At 51.1% G+C, this 20138-nt stretch overlaps 1 protein-coding gene across 9 annotated transcripts in view; it reads left to right on the plus strand.

Moving 5' to 3' along the window:
* The first annotated feature begins 54 nt into the window (after window positions 1-54).
* SGSM2 (small G protein signaling modulator 2) overlaps window positions 55-20138 on the plus strand; it is a 43778-nt gene continuing 23694 nt past the window's right edge. For 8 of the 9 annotated variants that reach the window (XM_063598851.1, XM_034941250.3, XM_063598853.1 and 5 more), the window contains exons 1-2: window positions 55-193; window positions 6048-6123. In XM_063598851.1, coding sequence (XP_063454921.1) covers window positions 137-193; window positions 6048-6123 — 133 coding nt within the window. In that variant the 5' untranslated portion in view covers window positions 55-136. The remainder of the gene's footprint in view (window positions 194-6047; window positions 6124-20138) is intronic. The other variant, XM_063598855.1, reaches the window with a different exon arrangement.

The following is a 20138-nucleotide window of genomic DNA, read 5'->3' on the forward strand; positions in this document are numbered from 1 at the left end:
CGGCGGCGGCGGCGGCGGGCCGGGAGCGCGGCGGGCGGGGGCTCCGCCTTGCGCGTGGGGCGCTGAGCCGAGAGGCGCGGAGGCGGCGAGGGCGCGGGGGCTCTGAGGACCGCTCGGCGCCGCCTCCTGCCACACCATGGGCAGCGCAGAGGACGCAGTCAAAGAGAAACTGCTGTGGAACGTGAAGAAGGAGGTAAAGTCGAGTCAAGAACCCCGGGGGGCTCGCGCCCTGGCCCGCGCGGCCCAGGGGGCAGAAAGGTCCGCGCCCACCCCCCGGCGCGGGCACGCGGGCCGAACCTGGGCCGGGCGGGGCGGGTCCTGGACGGGCTGCGCCTCCTTCCCCTTTCTCGGATGGGGGAGGGCAGCGCCCCTCTGCCCGGGGGACCCGGCCGGCGCTCCCGGCTTGTTTGCTTCGCAGCCCCGCAGCTCCCCGCCCAGTGACGGCAGCGGCGCTGGGAGCCCGAGGCCGGGGGAGGGGTGGCGGCAATGGCGGGGATGGCTGGATCCGGAGCTGCCCATTCAGTGCCCGCGCCGCCAGGGGAGGGGGCGGGGCCCCGCGCGAGCTCCCGCGGCGCAGGTGGGTGTCGTGCGGGCCGAGCTTCCCCACGTCCTAAGTGGGTGTCGTGCGGGCTGAGCTCCCCCTTGTCCGACGTCCGCTGTGCCTCCAGCTACGGAGTGCTCGCTGCCGGAGGAGTGCGCCGCACACCTCAGTTTCTCCCTCCACGCCCACCTCCTTAGCCAGGGACCAGGGGCTTGTTTGGAATGGTTTTTAACACTCGGAAGTTTTTCCCTTTTGAGGGAAGCCCCCCTACTTCAGAAAGAGAAGCAGTCCTTCCCTCTACTAACTCCGTTTACCTTGAGCCTGCCCAAAAGCCCATTTCCATTTCGGGTGGGGGGCAGTGACCATGTGAATGACTCACTCCCATATGAGAGCTGGAGAGCTCCAACCCACAGCGCAGCTTAGAATACATTGGGCCTCCTTCCCTTGCCTGCCTCTGTGGCTGTTGTCTGCCTGGTAAGTAAACTCCACCAGGGCAGGAGACCCTCTGTTTCGTCCACTGCCTTGTATCCAGTGCCTGGCATACTGTAGGCACTCCGTGACTGTTTGGTAAATAAATGTGCTGATTTTGGAGACTTCGAGGCCTGGTGTTTGGAAAGCATACATTTTGGAATAGTCTGGACCTAGTTCTGTGTGACCTTGAGTGAGTTACTTAACTTCTATGAGTCTAGATTTCTTCCTCTCTATGCCGTCTCCCATATATATATTTATATATATATATATAAAAGTTACCTCACGCCTGTAATCCCAGCACGTTCGGAGGCCTAGGCGGGTGGATCACCTGAGCTCAGGAGTTCGAGACCAGCCTGGCCAATATAGTGAAACCCCGTCTCTACTAAAAATACCAAAATAAGCCAGGGGTGGTGGTGCGTGCCTGTAATCCCAGCTACCCGGGAGACTGAGGCAGGAGAATCGCTGGAACCTGGGAGGTGGAGATTGCAGTGAGCCGATATTGTGCCACTGCACTCCAGCCTGGGCGACAGAGTGAGACTCCGTCTCAAAAAAAAAAAAAAAAGTTTACCTTAGCTGAGCCCTAATTAGAGTTTCAGGGTTGGGGAAGCGTCTGGGCTCTCATAACATCCTGGAAAGCGGACAGGCGCGGTGGCTTACGCCTGTAATCCCAGCACTTTGGGAGGCTGAGGCGGGTAGATCACGAGGTCAGGAGTTCCAGACCAGCCTGGCCAAGATGGTGAAACCCCATCTCTACTGAAAAAAAAAAAAAAAATACAAAAATTAGCCAGGCACAGTGGTGGGCACCTGTAATCCCAGCTACTCGGGAGGCTGTGGCAGGAGAATCGCTTGAACCCAGGAGGTGTGGTTGCAGTGAGCCAAGATCGAACCACTGAAGTCTAGCCTGGGCGACAGAGCAAGTCTCCGTCTAAAAAAGAAAGCTGGGCATGGTGGCTCACGACTGTAATCCTAGCACTTTGGGAGGCTGGGGCGGGCGGATCACGAGGTCAGGAGATCGAGACCATCCTGGCTAACACGGTGAAACCTCTCTCTACAAAAAATTAGCTGGGCGTGGTGGCGGGCGAATGTAGTCCCAGCTACTTGGGAGGCAGGAGAATGGCATGAACCCGGGAGGCAGAGCTTGCAGTGAGCCCAGATCGCGCCACTGCACTCCAGCCTGGGCGACAGAGCAACACTCCATCTCAAAAAAAAAAGAGTCCTGGAAAGCTCTAGATGGTTCTCATGCGTTAGCCATGGCCTGGCTACTATGCCCTAATGTTTGTTCCCACCCCTCCCCTTGGTAAAGATGTAGTTGAAGCCATCAGCTTTCCAGCTTGTGGGAGAAGCTTCATTATGTCTTTGCTGTGAAGAGGCCAAAAAAAGGATTTCTTAGGCCAGGGGTGTATCAAGTCAGCATTTAAGCCCCAGTGAAAAGAGAAATCTTGATTCTCCTGCAAAAGGAAGCAGTCTAGTGACAGAGACTTGAACAGTGTAAACAAAATAGAAAAGTACTTGTATCTACACTAGAGGTGGATATGCTGGGATTATAGGTATGGCTCAATTTTGGAGGTTAGTCACAGATAATGGGAAGTACTTTTTTTTTTTTTTTTTTGGAGACGGAGTCTTGCTCTGTCGCCAGGCTGGAGTGCAGTGGTGCGATCTCAGCTCACTGCAACCTCCACCTCCTGGGTTCAAGCGATTTCCCTGCCTCAGCCTCCCAAGTAGCTGGGACTACAGGCACATGCCACCACACCCAGCTAATTTTTTGTATTTTAGTAGAGATGGGGTTTCACCATGTTGGCCAGGATAGTCTCGATCTCCTGACCTCGCCTTGGCCTCCCAAGGTGCTGGGATTACAGGCATGAGCCACTGCGACCGCCAGGAAATATTTTTTAAGAGGATGATGACTTTTTCCACCAGTGCTTAGAAACTGGACTATACTGCTCCAAAAGTGATTCCTAAGAAAATGTGAGAAATGTCAGAATATGCCACAGCTACGTATCATTCCTGACAAAAGTTGACCTGCTCTGAACTCATGTTTCTCCTTTCCTCCTTCAGCGTTTGATTTCTTTTTTTTTTTGAGATGGAGTCTCGCTCTGTTGCCCAGGCTGGAGTGCAGTGGCGCCATCTCAGCTCACTGCAAGCTCCGCCTCCCGGGTTCACGTCTTTGTCCTGCCTCAGCCTCCCGAGTAGCTGGGACTACAGGCGCCCGCCACCACGCCTGGCTAATTTTTTGTATTTTTAGTAGAGACGGAGTTTCACCATGTTAGCCAGGATGGTCTCGATCTCCTGACCTCGTGATCCGCCCACCCTGGCCTCCCAAAGTGCTGGGATTATAGTCGTGAGCCACCGCGCCTGGCCCAGTGTTTAATTTCTACAGAAACATCCTGTCCCTTCTGCAAGGAAAAACAACAGGAATATTGGTAGACCAGGCTGGCCTTTCACAAAGGACCACTGGTATAATTCTAGGGGTATCTGCAGATCCTTCAACCCAAAAATCCTCCCCATCAGCCTGCTTCAGATGCCTCCAGGTCTTTAGCTGTGACATTATCCTCTGTTGAATGCTAACATCCTTGGGAGGTAATCTAGGAAGTTTTTTTTGTTTGTTTGTTTGTTTTTTTCAGATAGAGTTTCACTCTTGTTGCCCAGGCTGGAGTGCGATCTCAGCTCACTGCAACCTCTGCCTCCGGGTTCAAGTGATTCTTCTGCCTCAGCCTCTTGAGTAGCTGGGATTACAGGCACCCACCACCATGCTTGGCTAATTTTTGTATTTTTAGTAGAAATGGGGTTTCACCATTTTGGTCAGCCTGATCCTCAGGTGATCCTCCCAAAGTGCTGGGATTACAGGTGTGAGCCACCATGCCCAGCCGTCTAGGAAGCTTTTAACAGCTTAGAGTGCATTTGCATTGATTGATCTGATCCCCTTTTACCCGAGCACTAACCATTAGCAGTTTCCGGCAGGGAGGGGCCTCCAGGTCCTTCTTCCCGCCTCCCCAGGCTTTTGAGGTTCTACCACCCTCTAAACTATACAGTCTTGACTAAGGGTCTTGGGAACCTGGACAGCATCAGAACATTACATTCGTGTCTAAAGAACGGGGAAGACTAGCTCTACCCAAGGCTCACTTTATGTGTAACATTCTGCACTAGGTAATCTCTATAATCTCCAGTACTAGGACTGCCTGCTAGCAGGTTCCCCCAGGACATCAACAGAGTTTGGGTTAAATGTTGGGAGCCACCAGAACCTCATAAATGGGAGTGTAAAGTGGTATAACCAACTTTGGAGAACAATTTGGCAATATCTAATAAAGTGTGTGCATCAGACATTCCTTGCCTAGAAACATAAATCCCAAACATTTGTTCACCAGAAGACATGTCCTCAATGTTCACAGCAGCAGCATTCATAACAGCCCCAAACTGGAAACCACCCAAATGCCGGTTGTTTGTACGTTCACACCACGGAGAGTGAACAACCTACAACTGCACACAACACGCACGGAGAATGAACAATCTACAACTATACACAACATGAACAAATTTCAGAATGACACAGGTGAGCAAAAGAAACTAGTCTCAAAACACTACATGCTGAGTGATTCCACTTATAAAAAGTATAAAAACCCAGGCCGGGTGTGGTGGCGGCTCACACCTGTAATCCCAGCACTTTGGGAGGCCAACGCGGGTGGATCACCGAGGTCAGGAGTTCAAGACCAGCCTGGCCAACATGGAGAAACCCCGTCTCTACTAAAAATACAAAAAAAAAAAAAAAAAGCCGGGCGTGGTGGTGCATGCCTGTAATCCCGGCTACTGTGGAGGCTGAGGCAGGAGAATCTCTTGAAACCGGGAGTTGGAGGTTGCAGTGAGCTAAGAACGCGCCACTTCACTCCAGCCTGGGCAAAAGAGCGAAACTCCATCTCAAAAACAAACAAACAAAAAAAGTATAAAAACCCACAAAACTGTCGTGTTGGAATCAGGAGAATGGGTACCCTTAGGAGGAATAGTGACTAGAAGGGAAGGTGATGAGGCCAGGGTGTTGGTCACATGTTCTGTTTCTTGCTCCAGTTGCTGATTTCACAGGAGTGTTCAGTTTGTGAAAATTCACCATGCTGTGTAATTGTGATATAAGTTCTTTTATATGTTTACTGCACATCAGTTAAAAAGATTTCTTTTTAAGTGCTTTCTTAAAGAAATGACTGGGCACAGTGGCTCACGCCTATAATCCCAGCACTTTGGGAGGCCGAGGCAGGTGGATCACCTGAGGTCAGGTGTTCAAGACCAGCCTGACCAATATGGTGAAACCCCATCATTACTAAAAATACAAAAATTAGCAGGGCGTGGTGGCATGCACCGGTTGTCCCAGCTACTCGGGAGGCTAAGGCAGGAGAATCGCTTGAACCCGGGAGGCAGAGGCTGCAGTGAGCCGAGATCGCGCCACTGTACTCCAGCCTGGGCGACAGAGCGAGACTTCATCTCAAAAAAAAATGACTGTTTACCTTACAAGGTATTTGGGAACTTTTACATCCAGGTGGGAACCCCAAACATCAGAGTTTTAGACCCTAGATGGAAAGAAGGCTGGGCTTTTGAGCATGTAGAGGGTGTCCCTGAGGTATGAGACCTACCCCTAACCTTGGAGAATAGAGAGAAAAGGAGGAGGGGCAGGTTGTTTATCTGCAGGCTGTACCGAGATGGTTTGTCTCTAAAGGACAGTATATCTGCCCAGAAGCCCCTCGTGAGCTGAGAACAGATGAGCAAACAGCATCCTATTCCTGTTCTCCAAGGCAGGGCACTTCCACCTGGGCTGGAACATGCACTGATTGTTTGATGGGTTTTTGGCATCTCTTTCCCTGGTTTCCTCTCCAAAAGACTGGAATCAGACTGTGCTGAAGAAACTTTGCTTCCCCACACCTTTCATCCCTGCCATCTCTGCAAGTGTCTGAAAGTGCCCTTCAGACCAGAAGGGCGGAACCAAACTATTTATTTGCCCAGAGGTCTTTGATAAGGAAAAATAATAAAAGCAGTGATGCTGTCCATGTGTCCGCAGGTGAAGCAAATCATGGAGGAGGCTGTCACCAGGAAGTTTGTGCATGAAGACAGCAGCCACATCATTGCTTTATGTGGTGAGTGAGTGACTGAAGGATGATGGGAAGTGGGTCTAGAGCCGAGGACACTGGCCTGGGGCCAGGAAAAGATGAGTCCTCAGGTGCAGTAGCTCTGAAATCTGGCTGCAAGTCCAAATCAACTTGGAAGCTTTTGAAATCCTCTTTGGCCCCATTTGCAGACCTACTAAATCAGGTTCTTCAGGGGTCAAGAATCTGCATATTTTTAGTTCCCCAGGATAGTAATTCTCACATTTTAGCATGTATCAGAGTCACCTGAAGGTAAACACAGATTTCTGGGTCCCAACCCTGGAGTTTCTGATTCTAGTAGGTCTGGGGACCCCACTTTGAGAGCCGCTGCCCTAGGTCATTTGAGTTCAGGAACCAGTGCTCTGACTGATTTTGATTTTGACTTCGGGGAGGGGTTTGTGCTTTTCGGATGCTCTGTGCCACTTTCCCTTTCTGTTTCATCCCACCCGTGTTGCTCCATCATCCTAACCCCAAGCACTTGACTGGATGCAAAGGAGGCTGAGCGTGGGCTAGGAGGGGTGGCCAAGGCTTCCAGCCTCAGAAAGGACTCTCTCATCACCTCCTTCTCAGTGTGGCCAAGCCTTCCAGCCCCAGAAAGGAGAGAGTCGCTTATAAACCATTTCCACCTCCTCAGCCTGAAGACTTTTGCTTTGTAGGAGCAAGCCTATCCCTAAGCACACACTCTTCTTGGATTTCTAGGAATTTCAGCTTCCTCTCAACCCCCCATCTGAAGGGACAGGGAACCATTCACCTTCTCTGTGTTGTATTCCTTGGCCTCTGAGATTGGTGTTGGGGTTTGTGGAGGGAAAAGAATGGAAGAACAGATAAGGGAAGGAATGCTTTGGACGGTAGTGTGGCACAGCAGATACAGCTGCCCTTCCCGTCATCCAGCAGCAGATCCTCACCAAGGGCTCACCAGGTGCCAGACACTGTTCACCGTGCAAGGAAATGGCAGTGACAAGATGGACAGAGTCTCTGCCGCAGGAGCTTACATTCTGTTGGGGAGACAGACAGGAAACAAATGCGCAAGTAAATATGTCATCCAATAACTTAGCACGTGATAAGAGCTAGGAAGAAAAAACGTGGGAGGGCAGTCGGAGAGGCAGCCTCTGAGCAGAGTCTGAGTGACAGACTGGGGTTTGAATCCTGGCGTCCTGCCTTTTAAGTTGTCTTGGACAAGTTTCTTAACTTCTCTCACCCTCAGTTTGCTCCTCTAAAAACAGACTGATGATTCCCACCTCAAGGAATTTTCGTGGGGATTGAGATGATGTGTGTAAATGTTCATTTGTTCGTAGCATTGTAAGCACTCAAAGAATATTCGTCTCTCCTCCTTTGGCTGTTGAGGCTGAAGGTAGGTTTGTAGGACTTGAGTTCATACCATGTCCGTTTGGGAAGGTTTCCCCAGTTCTTTGAGATGGTGGAATAATGATTCCTAGGTTTACAAGACACAGCCTGACCTCAGTTTTTCTCAGCAGAACCTATGCTCTGGAAAAAAAAAAAAAAGCATGCCAGTATTATGATAAGCAACTTTGAAGAGTATTAGAATTCCTAGCCGGGCACAGTGGCTCACGCCTGTAATCCCAGCACTTTGGGAGGTGAGGCAGGTGGATCACCTGAGGTCAGGAGTTCAAGACCAGCCTGGCCAACTTGGTGAAACCCCATCTCTACTAAAAATATAAAAATTAGCAGGGCGTGGTGGCAAGCGCCTGTAATCCCAGCACTTTGGGAGTCCGAGGCGGGCGGATCACGAGGTCAGGAGATCTAGACCATCCTGGCTAACACAGTGAAACCCCGTCTCTACTAAAAATACAAAAAATTAGCTGGGCATGGCGGTGGGCGCCTGTAGTCCCAGCTACTAGGGAGGCTGAGGCAGGAGAATGGCGTGAACCCGGGAGGTGGAGCTTGCAGTGAGCCGAGATCGCACCACTGCACTCCAGCCTGGGCGACAGAGTGAAACTTCATCTCAAAAAAAAAAAAACGTATTAGAATTCTCTTCCTTTCCTCCTGTGCTATGTTCTCTTGACATTCACCAATGTCTGTTGTCACCAGAAGGGCTGTGCTGGCAGCCCAGTTATGCGTGGCTTGGTGCTGGGCTTCATCAAAGCACACACACTAGAGAAAACAGAATACAACGGTGCAGACAGCTTGTGCATGGGCACCGTGTGTGGGTAGCCCTGGGAGAAGGAGGAAAAAGGGGCATGAGGCAGGAGGAGGCTGTGGACATCTCACATTCGGGCCATTAGCGTGAGAAGAAGCTGTCAGCTCTCCTCCAGTCAGTCCACGAGCCCCTGGAGAGTAGTAGGGCTTTCCCTTTTGTCTTCTGCCTAAAGTTTGTGCATGAAGACAGCAGCCACATCATTGCTTTAGGTGAGTGAGTGACTGAAGGATGATGGGAGGTGGGTCTAGAGCCGAGGACACTGGCCTGGGGCTGGGAAAAGATGAGTCCTCAGGTGCAGTAGCTCTCAAATCTGGCTGCAAGTCCAAATCAACTTGGAAGCTTTTGAAATCCTCTTTGGCCCCATTTGCAGACCTACTAAATCAGGATCTTCAGGGGTCAAGAATCTGCATATTTTTAGTTCCCCAGGATAGTAATTCTCACATTTTAGCATGCATCAGAGTCACCTGAAGGGCTTGGTAAAACACAGATTTCTGGGTCCCAACCCTGGAGTTTCTGATTCTAATAGGTCTGGGGACCCCACTTTGAGACCCCACTTTGAGGGCTCCTTCCAGGAGGCAAGGATATCGTACTCCAAAGGAATGGTTTTTCTCCTTTCAGTCAGTTTCAGTAGCTGGAATAGAACAAGGCCCTCGAGTGTCCAGGCTTCTAAACCATCCAGGAGCAAGAGGAGCCCCGTGCTGTCAGGCCTCAGGAGGTGCCTTAGTGCCACCACTACGAAACTCAGTGCTTACAGGACCAGACAAAAAATGACTACAGGGGAAGCTAGCGGGATGTGAGGCAGCGGTGGAGACTGAGGTGACCCGGCCGGCGCTCGCCCTGTGTGAAGACGGGCAGCCGTTATTTTGGCTCTTGCAGGAATTTGGGCCCAGGCTTCCCATGGCCTCTGTTTTATTTTCGTCTTACTTGAAGCCAGAAGTCTGGGTTTTTATATGAAATTTCCTATTTTTGGCCGGGGTGGGTCACATCTGTCCCAGCACTTTGGGAGGCCGAGGCGGGTGGATCACTTAAGGTCAGGAGTTCAAGACCAGCCTGGCTAACGTGGCAAACCCCATCTCTACTAAAAATAAGAAAAATTAGCCGGGTGTGGTGGCACATACTTGTAATCCCAGCTACTTGGGAGGCTGAGGCAGGAGAATTGCTTCAACCCAGGAGGTGGAGGTTGCAGTGAGCCGAGATCTCCAGCCTGGGCAACAAGAGCGAAATTCCGTCCGTCTCAAAAAAAAAAAAAAAAAAAAAGGCCAAACGCAGTGGCTCATGCCTGTAATCCCAGCACTTTGGGAGGCCGAGGCGGGTGGATCACGAGGTCAGGAGATCGAGACCATCCTGGCCAACACGGTGAAACCCCGTCTCTACTAAAAATACAAAAAATTAGCCAGGCGTGGTGGCGGGCGCCTGTAGTCCCAGCTACTCGGGAGGCTGAGGCAGGAGAATGGCGTGAACCCGGGAGGCGGAGCTTGCAGTGAGCTGAGATCGCACCACTGCACTCCAGCCTGGGTGACAGAGTGAGACTCTCTCTCAAAAAAAAAAAAAAAAAATTCCTACTTTTTAAATACTGACAGCTAATTCCCATTAAAAAAAAAATTGTGTGGGCCACACAAAAGACATCTGCCAGCCTCTGCCAGCGTGCAGCCTCTGTTTTGGGTTCGGTACAGTCACGGAGAACAGGAGCAGGAGAGGTTCCAACAGTATCGGGCTAAGTCAGGCCAGGGTATCTCAGGGCCTACGGACAGAGAAATCCTTATGCTTTGTCAAAATTGGTGCTCAGTGGTGAGCTAAATCCCAATTTGGGCTGAAACTGAGGCTCGTTGAAAGCATTGATTATCAACCTTTTTCCTCTGCCTGCAAAGCAGCTTCCTTGCATTGCATGGTGGAATCACGAGAGACTCTTGCGGGGGATGGGGAGGGAAGACTAGCAAGGTATGGATCAAAAACACCACCCCTCTCTGCCTTTTTGGAGATTCTGATGTGCCAGTCTCCCTCAGTCCCTGGAAAAATGCTCTGAAATGCATTTTTAGTCTGAAGTTGATCCAGACTTAAACTGTGCCTTGCCACTGTCCTAGCCACGTCCGAATTCAGCTTTGTTGTGGGAGAAATGGGAGTATAGAGAACGTGCTGAGAGGTCAAGAGCAGAGTGAAGTCTGTGGAGACTGTATTACCAGCCCAGCGACACCACAGTCCCTAGTTTCAAGGGACCCTTGTGTACTGGGTCCCTCGACTCCACACCAACCCATGGTTCTTGGCAGAGGAGGGTTAGGGGGTGACTGAGGAGAGCCAGGCCTAGGCAATACAAGCTTCTCTGAGCTTCTTAGAATGCAGACATTTAAACAGAAAACACAGAGCCTTCCTGGAGAGCCTTCCTGAAGAATCACTGTGTCAAGACCTGACCATGGGCAAACCCGGGAAAGTTTGCAGCCAGATCCCCATTCCTGTTACCCAACGGGAGGGGCGAGACTCCTAGGACTGGCTAGAAAATTGCTTTGTTGAGTGTTTGCTGTGGTTGTTACTAAACCTGTCTGTCCAGAAGCTGGATATGCAGTAGGCCCCCTCGAGTAGAAACTTTCCTTGTGTGGAAGTTTTTGCTGGCAAACCAGTCTGGCGGCAGCGGGCGGGGGGGGTGGGTGGGGTTCTCTGTGTGCTGTTCCCAGGCCCCAGGATCAGAACCTATGTAACTGCCACCTCCGTGCCAGTGGAGGGTGGCGCTAGGAGAATGGACTCAAAACTACCACTATGGGGCCAGGCATGGTGACTCACACCTGTAATCCCAGTGCTCTGGGAGGCTGAGGCGGGAGGATCCCTTGAGACCAGAAGCTTGAGACCAGCCTGGGCAATATTACAGGATGCAGTCTCTACAAAAAAATAAATAACTCGCTGGGCATGGTGGTGCACGCCTGTAGTCCCAGCTACTCCAGAGGCTGAGGTAGGAGGATCACTTGAGCCCGGGAGGTTGAGGCTGCAGTGAGCTATGATTGCACCACTGCCCTCCAGCTTGGGCAACAGAGAGAGAGAGAGACCCTGTCTCATTTGTTTATTTATTTATTTATTTATTTAGAGACGGAGTCTCACTCTGCTGCCCAGGCTGGAGTTCTGTGGTGCTATCTCAGCTCACTGCAACCTCCGCCTCTCAGGTTCAAGCAATTCTCCTGCCTCAGCCTCCTGAGTAGCTGGGATTACAGGCGCCCACCACCACACCCAGCTAATTTTTGTGTTTTTAGTAGAGACAGGGGTTTCACCATGTTGGCCAGGCTGGTCTCGAACTCCTGACCTCAGGTGATCTGCCCACCTTGGCCTCCCAAAGTGCTGGGATTACAGGTGTGAACCATCACACCCGGCCTCATTTTTTTTTTTTTTTTAAACAAAACCCAAAAACTACCACTGTTGGGGAGAGGTCTTTGATATATCCTTTTATCCTTTTTATCTTAAAACATCACGTCAAGTTTACATTTTTCTCTATAATATGGTTTTTGGATTTTTTTTCATTTTAATATAAAGACTTACTGTTGAATTAAAGTATAGGCTGGTATCTCCTGTCGCCCCCTCCCCTGGAGGGGAAGGTGCTTTTGTTTTTTTTTGTTTTTTTTTTCCAGACGAGGTCTTGCTATGTTGCCAAGATTGTTCTCAAACTTGTGGGCTCCAGGTATGCTCCTGCCTTTGCCTCCCAAGTAACTGGGATTACAGGTGCATACCACCGCCCGAGGTCCATAGTGTTTTATTTACCCTATTCCGATTGGGCACTGAGTTTGCATTTTAACCTTTGGCTGGTAGAGCAGGTTTCAGAGGCTCACAGAGAGGCTTCTGGCCAGGCAGAGCAGGTTCTCAGGCCAATCATATCTCCCAGGACCTCAGCCTCCCCACCCCCCAAGGATTGGGGCAGACACCAGCCTGCCTCCTCAGTCACCAGATTCCCTGCCCTGCTGTGTGCAAGTGGGTCAACATGAGGGTTGCTTCAGACTGAGGATGAGCTGTAATTCGAGAAGGGTGGAGTCTGTGGAGCCGGGAATAACATCAGGCTTTATTAACCAGCTCCCTGTTGCTAGGCAGCTTTCATTAGCCAGGAAGGTCTGCCCTGCAGTGAGCTCCTTCAGGGAATGGCAAGGAGATGCTAATAAGCTGGGAGAGAAGCCGGTGCTAGGGAAGGCTTGCCTCTCCCCTGGGATATTGCAGCCAGCGATATTTCAGCACATTCTGAGATTTGGACTCCAGGCAGTCTTCATCCTGTCTCTTTTCAGTAAAAGGGATTCCTGGAGGCTGAGGCGGGAGGATCCCTTGCAGGAGTTCGAGACCAACCTGGGCAAAAAAGACCCCATCGCCACAAAAAGGAGGAGCGGGTTCCTCCTCCTTCCCACCCACAGGGAATGAATAGCTCGTTCTCTTGCTATCTAACTTGTGCCTTCTATCCAGAAATGATCTAAGAGGAAGGAGGGAGCTCTGAAGGAGCTGACTCCCCTCACTCTATCTTGGGGCATTGCGGAGGGCATATGGGGGTGTTCATAGCTGGGACTTTGGGGTCACACAGACCTGGGTTCACATCCTGGCTGTGCCACGAAGTGTGTAGCCGTGCTTACTCATCTCTGAGCCTACCCCAGAAGGCAGATGTAAGGAATAGAAGAGCAATGCAGGCAACACACACAGCATGGATCTGAGTATGCAGTAGGTGCTCAATCGCATTCTACTTTGGTTTTTGTTTTGTTTTGTTTTGTTTCGTTTTGTTTGAGATGGAGTCTCACTCTGTCTCCCAGGCTGGAGTGCAGTGGTGTGATCGTAGCTCACTCAGCCTCGACCTTCTGGGTTCAGGCGATCCTCTCACTTCAGCCTCCTGAGTAGCTGGGTCTACAGGTCTACGCGCCACCACACTCGGCTACTTTTTTGTATTTTTGTAGAGACGGGATTTCGCCATGTTGCCCAGGCTGGTCTCAAACTCCTGACCTCAAGTGATCTACCCGCCTCAGCCTCCCAAAGTGCTGGGATTACAGGCATGAGCCACCACACCACCCCACATCTGCTTTGTTTTTGAAAGGGAGCATAGGCCGGGCACAGTGGCTCACGCCTGCAATCCCAGCACTTTGGGAGGCTCAGCTGGGTGGATCACCTGAGGTCAGGAGTTCAAGACCAGCCTGGCCAAAATGGCAAAGCCCCATCTCTACTAAAAATACAAAAATTAGCTGGGCGTGGTGGTGCACGCCTGTAATCCCAGCTCTTTGGGAGGCTGAGGCAGGAGAATCACTTGAACCTGAGAGATGGAGGTTTCAGTGAGTGAGATTGTGCCGCTGCACTCCAGCCTGGGCGACAGAGCGAGACTTGGTCTAAAAAAAAAAAAGTGACCTTACAACCTTTCCTATAAAGCCTCCTCGAGCCTTCCCCAGAATTCCATCTGGGAATCTGTGTTTCTGGAAGTTTGGAGCATCTGGAGAATCAGAAATTTGAACATCAGGAACTCAATAAGGAAATTTGATAATATAAAGGAATTGTTACCAATTTTGTCAGTGTAATAAAGGTATAAGTGCATGTTTTTAAGAGTCCTCTTTCAGAGATAAATATATATGATGTCTAAAATTTGCTTCAGAATAATCCGGTGGTAGGAAACAATGGTTGCAGGCGGAGGAGCTGAAGCAAGATGGTCGTGACTTGATCATTGTTGAAGCTGGGTAATGAGTACATGGGCAGCTGTTATACTGTCCCCTTTTCCTTCTGTATATGGTTGGAATTTTCCCTAGTGAAATGATTTTTTTTTGTTTTGTTTTGTTGAGATGGAGTCTCCCTCTGTCGCCCAGGCTGGAGTGCAATGGAGCAGTCTTGGCTCACTGCAAGCTCCGCCTCCCGGGTTCACGCCATTCTCCTGCCTCAGCCTCCCAAGTAGCTGGGACTACAGGCGCCCACCACCACGCTCGGCTAATTTTTTGTATTTTTAGTAGACATGGGGTTTCACCGTGTTAGCCAGGATGGTCTCAATCTCCTGACCTCGTGATCCGCCCACCTCGGCCTCCCAAAGTGCTGGGATTACAGGCGTAAGCCACCACGCCCGGCCTAATTTTTGTATTTTAGTAGAGATGGGATTTCACCATGATGCCCAGACTGGTCTCAAACTCCTGACCTCAGGTGATCCACCTGCCTCGGTCTCCCAAAGTGCTGGGATTACAGGTGTGAGCCACTGCGTTTGGCCTAGAATGTTTATATTCACATGGGAAGTATCTAATAGGGAAAAATTGCAGGCATAAAAAAGAGAAGAGAAGTTTGCTGGAGGAGCGTCTTTGAAAAGGTGCAAGGGAGGCGGGGTGCGGTGGCTCACACCTGTAATCGCAGCACTTTGAGAGGCCAAGGCAGGTGGATCACCTGAGGTCAGGAGTTCTAGACCAGCCTGGCCAATATAGTGAAACCCTGTCTCTACAAAAAATACAAAAATATGCTGGGTGTGGTGGCGCACGTCTATAATTCCAGCTACTGGGGGGAGGCTGAGGCAGGAGAATCACTTGAACCCAAGTGGTGGAGGTTGCAGTGAGCCGAGACCGCACCACTGTACTCCAGCCTGGGCGACAGAGCGAGACTCTGTCTCAAAAAAAAAAAAAAAAAAAAAAAGAGACATAAGAAATGGTGCAGGGGCAGCACTCCAGCCTCCAGCGTGCCGGTGGAAGGCAACCTCAGAGACAAGTCCAACTAGACCATCCCTAGGAACGAGAGGAAGGCAGGGACTGAGCATGAGGTGCAGGGAGGGAAGGCACCTGCATTCATCAGTCCCCTTCGGTGTGGTAGGCAGGGGCCGAGAAGCCTTTCGCACCTTGGGATATGCTGTTACTTTTCATCACCCAGCATCCATTGAGGTGGACCCTGATTTTCTCCCTAATTACAGCAGAAGCTCAGAGAGGTTTAGTGACTTGACCAAAGTCAAACAGCCAGTAAGGAGAGGAGCCCGTGGGCTGGGCATGGTGGCTCACGCCTGTAATCCCAGCACTTTGGGAGGCTGAGGAGGGCGGATCACTTGAGGTCAGGAGTTCGAGACCAGCCTGGCCAACATGGTAAAACCCCCTCTCTACTAAAAATACAAAAATTAGCCGGCCATGATGGTGGGTGCCTGTAATCCCAGCTACTTGGGAGGCTGAGGCAGGAGAATTGCTTGAACCTGGCAGGCGGAGATTGCGGTAAGCCAAGGTCACGTCACTGCACTCCGACCTGGGCAATAGAGCGAGACTCAGCCTCAAAAAAAAAAAAAAAAGGAGAGGAGCTAGTGTTTGAACCCACCTCTGTCTTGCTCCAGACTCTGTGCTGCCCAGGGATTGGTCTGCCTGTGAGGCCTACCCAGGAGTAGAGACTAGAGGGGCGGCGGCATTGAGGAGTTGGCCCTCGTGCAGACGATGCTCTGGTCATTGAACTGTGGGCTTATGGTGTCCAGAGACACTCTAGGAGACTGTGGCTTCCTTACCCAGCCAGCTGAGTGTGCCCACATCAGTGTCCACTGCATGAGAGGCTGGCCCTGGCCTGGTTCCCTGGGTAGCCGCCATGAGCACTGTGCATGCGGACCCTGTCTTGCATCTCCAGCAGGACAAGGACAATGGGATGTACAGCATGGATTTCATTTCCCCCTGCTTGGTTCTAGGTTCTGGGTTCAGGCGATCCTCTCACTTCAGCCTCCTGAGTAGCTGGGTCTACAGGTCTACGCACCACCACGCTCGGCAACTTTTTTGTATTTTTGTAGAGACGAGGTTTCGCCATGTTGCCCAGGCTGGTCTCAGACTCCTGACCTCAAGTGACCTACCCGCCTCAGGACAGTTCTTTATCCTCCCAATCAGAGTCCGGTTGCGAATGTTGCTTTCTTGTTTTGGGGGTTGAGCAGGGCTGAATGCCTTCCAAAGTTGAAGCAAACAACCAGTATCACCAGTGCAGCCTGAGAGAAAATGCACCCTAGTTACCGCAGAAATGCTCATCTGAGTAAAGGCGGCCACTACAAACCCCTGGGTGGAAATAGCCAGGGAGAGAAGCGGGGACGAGAGGGGCAGGTCACACTTGGTGATGGCCCTTCGCTCCTCTCACCTTGTCTGTGGCAGATGAAACACTGGCTCCTTCTACCGGCAGTTGGAGTAAAGATACTTGATGCTGCTTCTCCTTCAGTTGTTACTCGAAAGAGGCGGGTCCTCCCACCCATTCCTTTATATCCAGGAAGGCTGCTCCTCTCTGGCATTGTTGGTTCCACCATCCAGGGACCTGAACCACTGGTCCCCAGGCAGGCATTGGGCTTTTGAATTCTGCTCTAATTAGTGTCTCCCAAAGCCCCAGGTCCAGAATGGACTACCTGAGGCTGGCTGCCCTGCCTGCACTTCCTCGCTTGGGTTCTGTGTGGCAGCGGTGGCTGAACTCCCCTGTCGTGCAGATGGCAGCTGGTAGCAAAAGGTGAAACCGGGCCGGAGGTGGGGAGCAAGCCACACCTGCCAACTTGCTGTCCTCCCATTCCCAACTCCGGGCCCAGCATCTCGGGCCCAGTTTCATGTTGAGTTGTGCTAACTCTGTCCCTGTACCTCAAGCAAACTAGGCTAGTCCTCTGAAGGCCACTGAGTAGTTCCCACTGTTACCAGGCTGGGCTTGTCCAGGCTGCTGAGCGCAGCTTTCAACGTAGATATATATGCACATGAGAGCCAAGGCAGAATGCAGGTGCAGAGACCCAGCCCTGCTTCTGAGGCTCCCTGGGCTGACTGATGACCCTCCTAACCACTGCTGCATTTTTTTTTTTTTTTTGAAACGGAGTCTTGCTCTGTCGCCCAGGCTGGAGTGCAGTGGCGCAATCTGGGCTCACTGCAAGCTCCGCCTCCCGGGTTCATGCCATTCTCCTGCCTCAGCCTACCGAGTAGCTGGGACTACAGGCGCCCGCCACTGTGCCCGGCTAATTTTTTGTATTTTTAGTAGAGACAGGGTTTCACCATGTTAGCCAGGATGGTCTGGATCTCCTGACCTCATGATCCACCCGCCTCAGCCTCCCAAAGTGCTGGGATTACAGGCGTGAGCCACCGCGCCCGGCGCACTGCTGCATGTTCTAGCAGCCGAGCTATAGTTCATTTCTGTGAGCTCCTGAGACACCTTAGCTTGTCTCAGCCCACTGGATCGTTTCTCTAATCCCTGCCCCGCTAGGTCACCTGCTGCTGCCCTAAGCAGAGCCCACATGCGCCCCCTAGTGGTGGGACACCAAACGATTCCACAGATCCTGTTTGTTGAGGGAGGAGGTGAAACGAGATGCCCACGGGCGACCCAGCCTTCCTGGGTTTTGTGAATTCTGATTCACACCTAGATTGGAGAGACTCTCTGGCATCATCTCATGATGGGAACCCTAGTGCTGGTCACCCACTCAATTATTATTATTAATTTTGCATTCGTAATATATTTAACTGGTTCAAAAATCAAAACCATATAAAAAGGATACAGTGGGGCCGGGCACATTGGCTCACACCTGTAATCCCAGCACCTTGGAAGGCTGAGACGGGCAGATTGCTTGAGCTCAGGAGTTCGAGACCAGCCTGGACAACATGGTGAAACCCTGTCTCTACTAAAAATTTTTAAAAATTAGCCAGGCATGGTGGTGCACACCTGCAGTCCCAGCTACTCAGCAGGCTGAGGTAGGAGGATCACTTGAGCCTGGGAGGCAGAGGTTACAGTGAGCAGAGATTGTGCCCACTGCACTCCAGCCTGGGTGACAGAGTGAGACTCTGTCTTTAAAAAAAAAGTGTGCAGTGAAAAGTCTCACTCCTTTCTCTGCTCTTATTCACCCACTTCCTGTCTATGTACGAGTCCCACACAGGTAACCACTTTTGTTTCTCATGCATCCTTCTAGAGGTTTTCTTTTGTTGGTTTTTTGTTTGTTTGGTTGTTTTTTGAGACAGGGTTTCATTCTGTCACCCAGGCTGGAGTGCAATGGTGCAATCTCAGCTCACTGCAACCTCCGTGTGCTGGGCTCAAGCAATCCTCCCACCTCCACCTCCTGAGTAGCTAGAATACAGGCTCATGTCACCACACCCAGCTAGTTTTTAAATTTTTTGTAGAGATGGGGTCTCCGTGTGTTGCCTAGGCTGGTCTCAAACTTCTGGGCTCAAGTGATCTTCCCACCTTGGCCTCCCAAACTGTTGGGACTATAGATGTGAGCCACTGCACCTGACCTAGAGTTTTTTTGTTTGTTTTTTTTTTTGTTTGTTTGTTTTTTAGTAGAGACGGGGTTTCACTATGTTACCCAGGATAGTCTCAATCTCCTGACCTCGTGACCCACCCGCCTTGGCCTCCCAAAGTGCTGGGATTACAGGCGTGAGCCACCGCGCCCAGCCAAGTTTTTTATACTAATAAAAAAGATTGTATTCTTTGTTCACACCTCCCTTTTTGTAATTAAAAGGTGTCATGCAATTATACCATTCTGCATCTTGCTGTTGGTGAGCTTTCCATTATTCATTCCTAGACAGCATCCTCATTCTTTTTCAGAGTTGCATGATATTCTCCTAGAGATGTACCATATTTACTTCACCTGTCCTCTATTGATGGGCATGTGGATGGCTTCCAGTCTTTTGCTGTTATAACTAAATAATCACGCAGTTATAGCTGTAGGACGGATTCTCAGAAGAGGGGTTACTGGATCAGAGGTTATTTGCAGCATTAGTGGAGAGGGCCATATTGCATCTATACGGGTTGCAGCATCTTGCCTGCCCACCAGCAATATATGAATGGATTCAGCAGCTCCCCACGTCCCTTCCATCTGTGTCTTCCTGGCGTCTCCTCTACTCTAAATTGGGTCTCTTGGAATGGTGAAATCAGTGTGTAAGGGTTGGGGGCAAGGACCCCATATCTTAGAATGGTGGAATCAGGGTGAAAGGGTTGAGGAAGGGACCCCATATCTTAGAATGGTGGAATCGGGGTATAAGGGTTGGGGAAGGGACCCCATATCTTAGAATGGTGGAATCGGGGTATAAGGGTTGGGGAAGGGACCCCATATCTTAGAATGGTGGAATCAGGGTGTAAGGGTTGGGGAAGGGACCCCATATCTTAGAATGGTGGAATCGGGGTGTAAGGGTTGGGGCAGGGGCCCCATATCTTAGAATGGTGGAATCGGGGTGTAAGGGTTGGGGAAGGGACCCCATATCTTAGAATGGTGGAATCGGGGTGTAAGGGTTGGGGAAGGGACCCCATATCTTAGAATGGTGGAATCGGGGTGTAAGGGTTGGGGGAAGGGACCCCATATCTTAGAATGGTGGAATCGGGGTGTAAGGGTTGGGGAAGGGGACCCCATATCTTAGAATGGTGGAATCGGGGTGTAAGGGTTGGGGAAGGGGCCCCATATCTTAGAATGGTGGAATCGGGGTGTAAGGGTTGGGTAAGGGACCCCATATCTTAGAATGGTGGAATCAGGGTGTAAGGGTTGGGTAAGGGACCCCGTATCTTAGAATGGTGGAATCGGGGTATAAGGGTTGGGGCGCCCATAGGATTCCATCAGCATCTGTGGTCTCCAGCCGCGTGTAGCATTTGTTAAGCTGCAGAACTTGATGGCTTTGAGGTCACATCGGGGCTGGTGAAGGGAGCCCCAGGGCTAGTCTGGGTCTGTAGTTCCTGGCCTTTCCCTGGGAAGATGGCTCCAGACCTTTGTAGGGGTGTCCAACAGTGTGCTGGAGTTAAATGCAGTTATGCTCCTGCCCACTCAGAGTTGCAGTTCCTTGAGCCTTGCTGTCAGCAGGATGGGATGGGCCGACAGGGTAGAGAATGTACCTGGGCTCAGCTGGCCCAGACTCCAGAGGCCACCAGAAAACCAGGGTGGCAAATGCCCATCATTCAACGAGTGGATAAAGAAACTGATAAATACATACAGTGGAATACTACT

The sequence above is a fragment of the Pan paniscus genome, chromosome 19 (genome assembly GCF_029289425.2).
Source record: "Pan paniscus chromosome 19, NHGRI_mPanPan1-v2.0_pri, whole genome shotgun sequence".
NCBI lineage: Eukaryota > Metazoa > Chordata > Mammalia > Primates > Hominidae > Pan > Pan paniscus.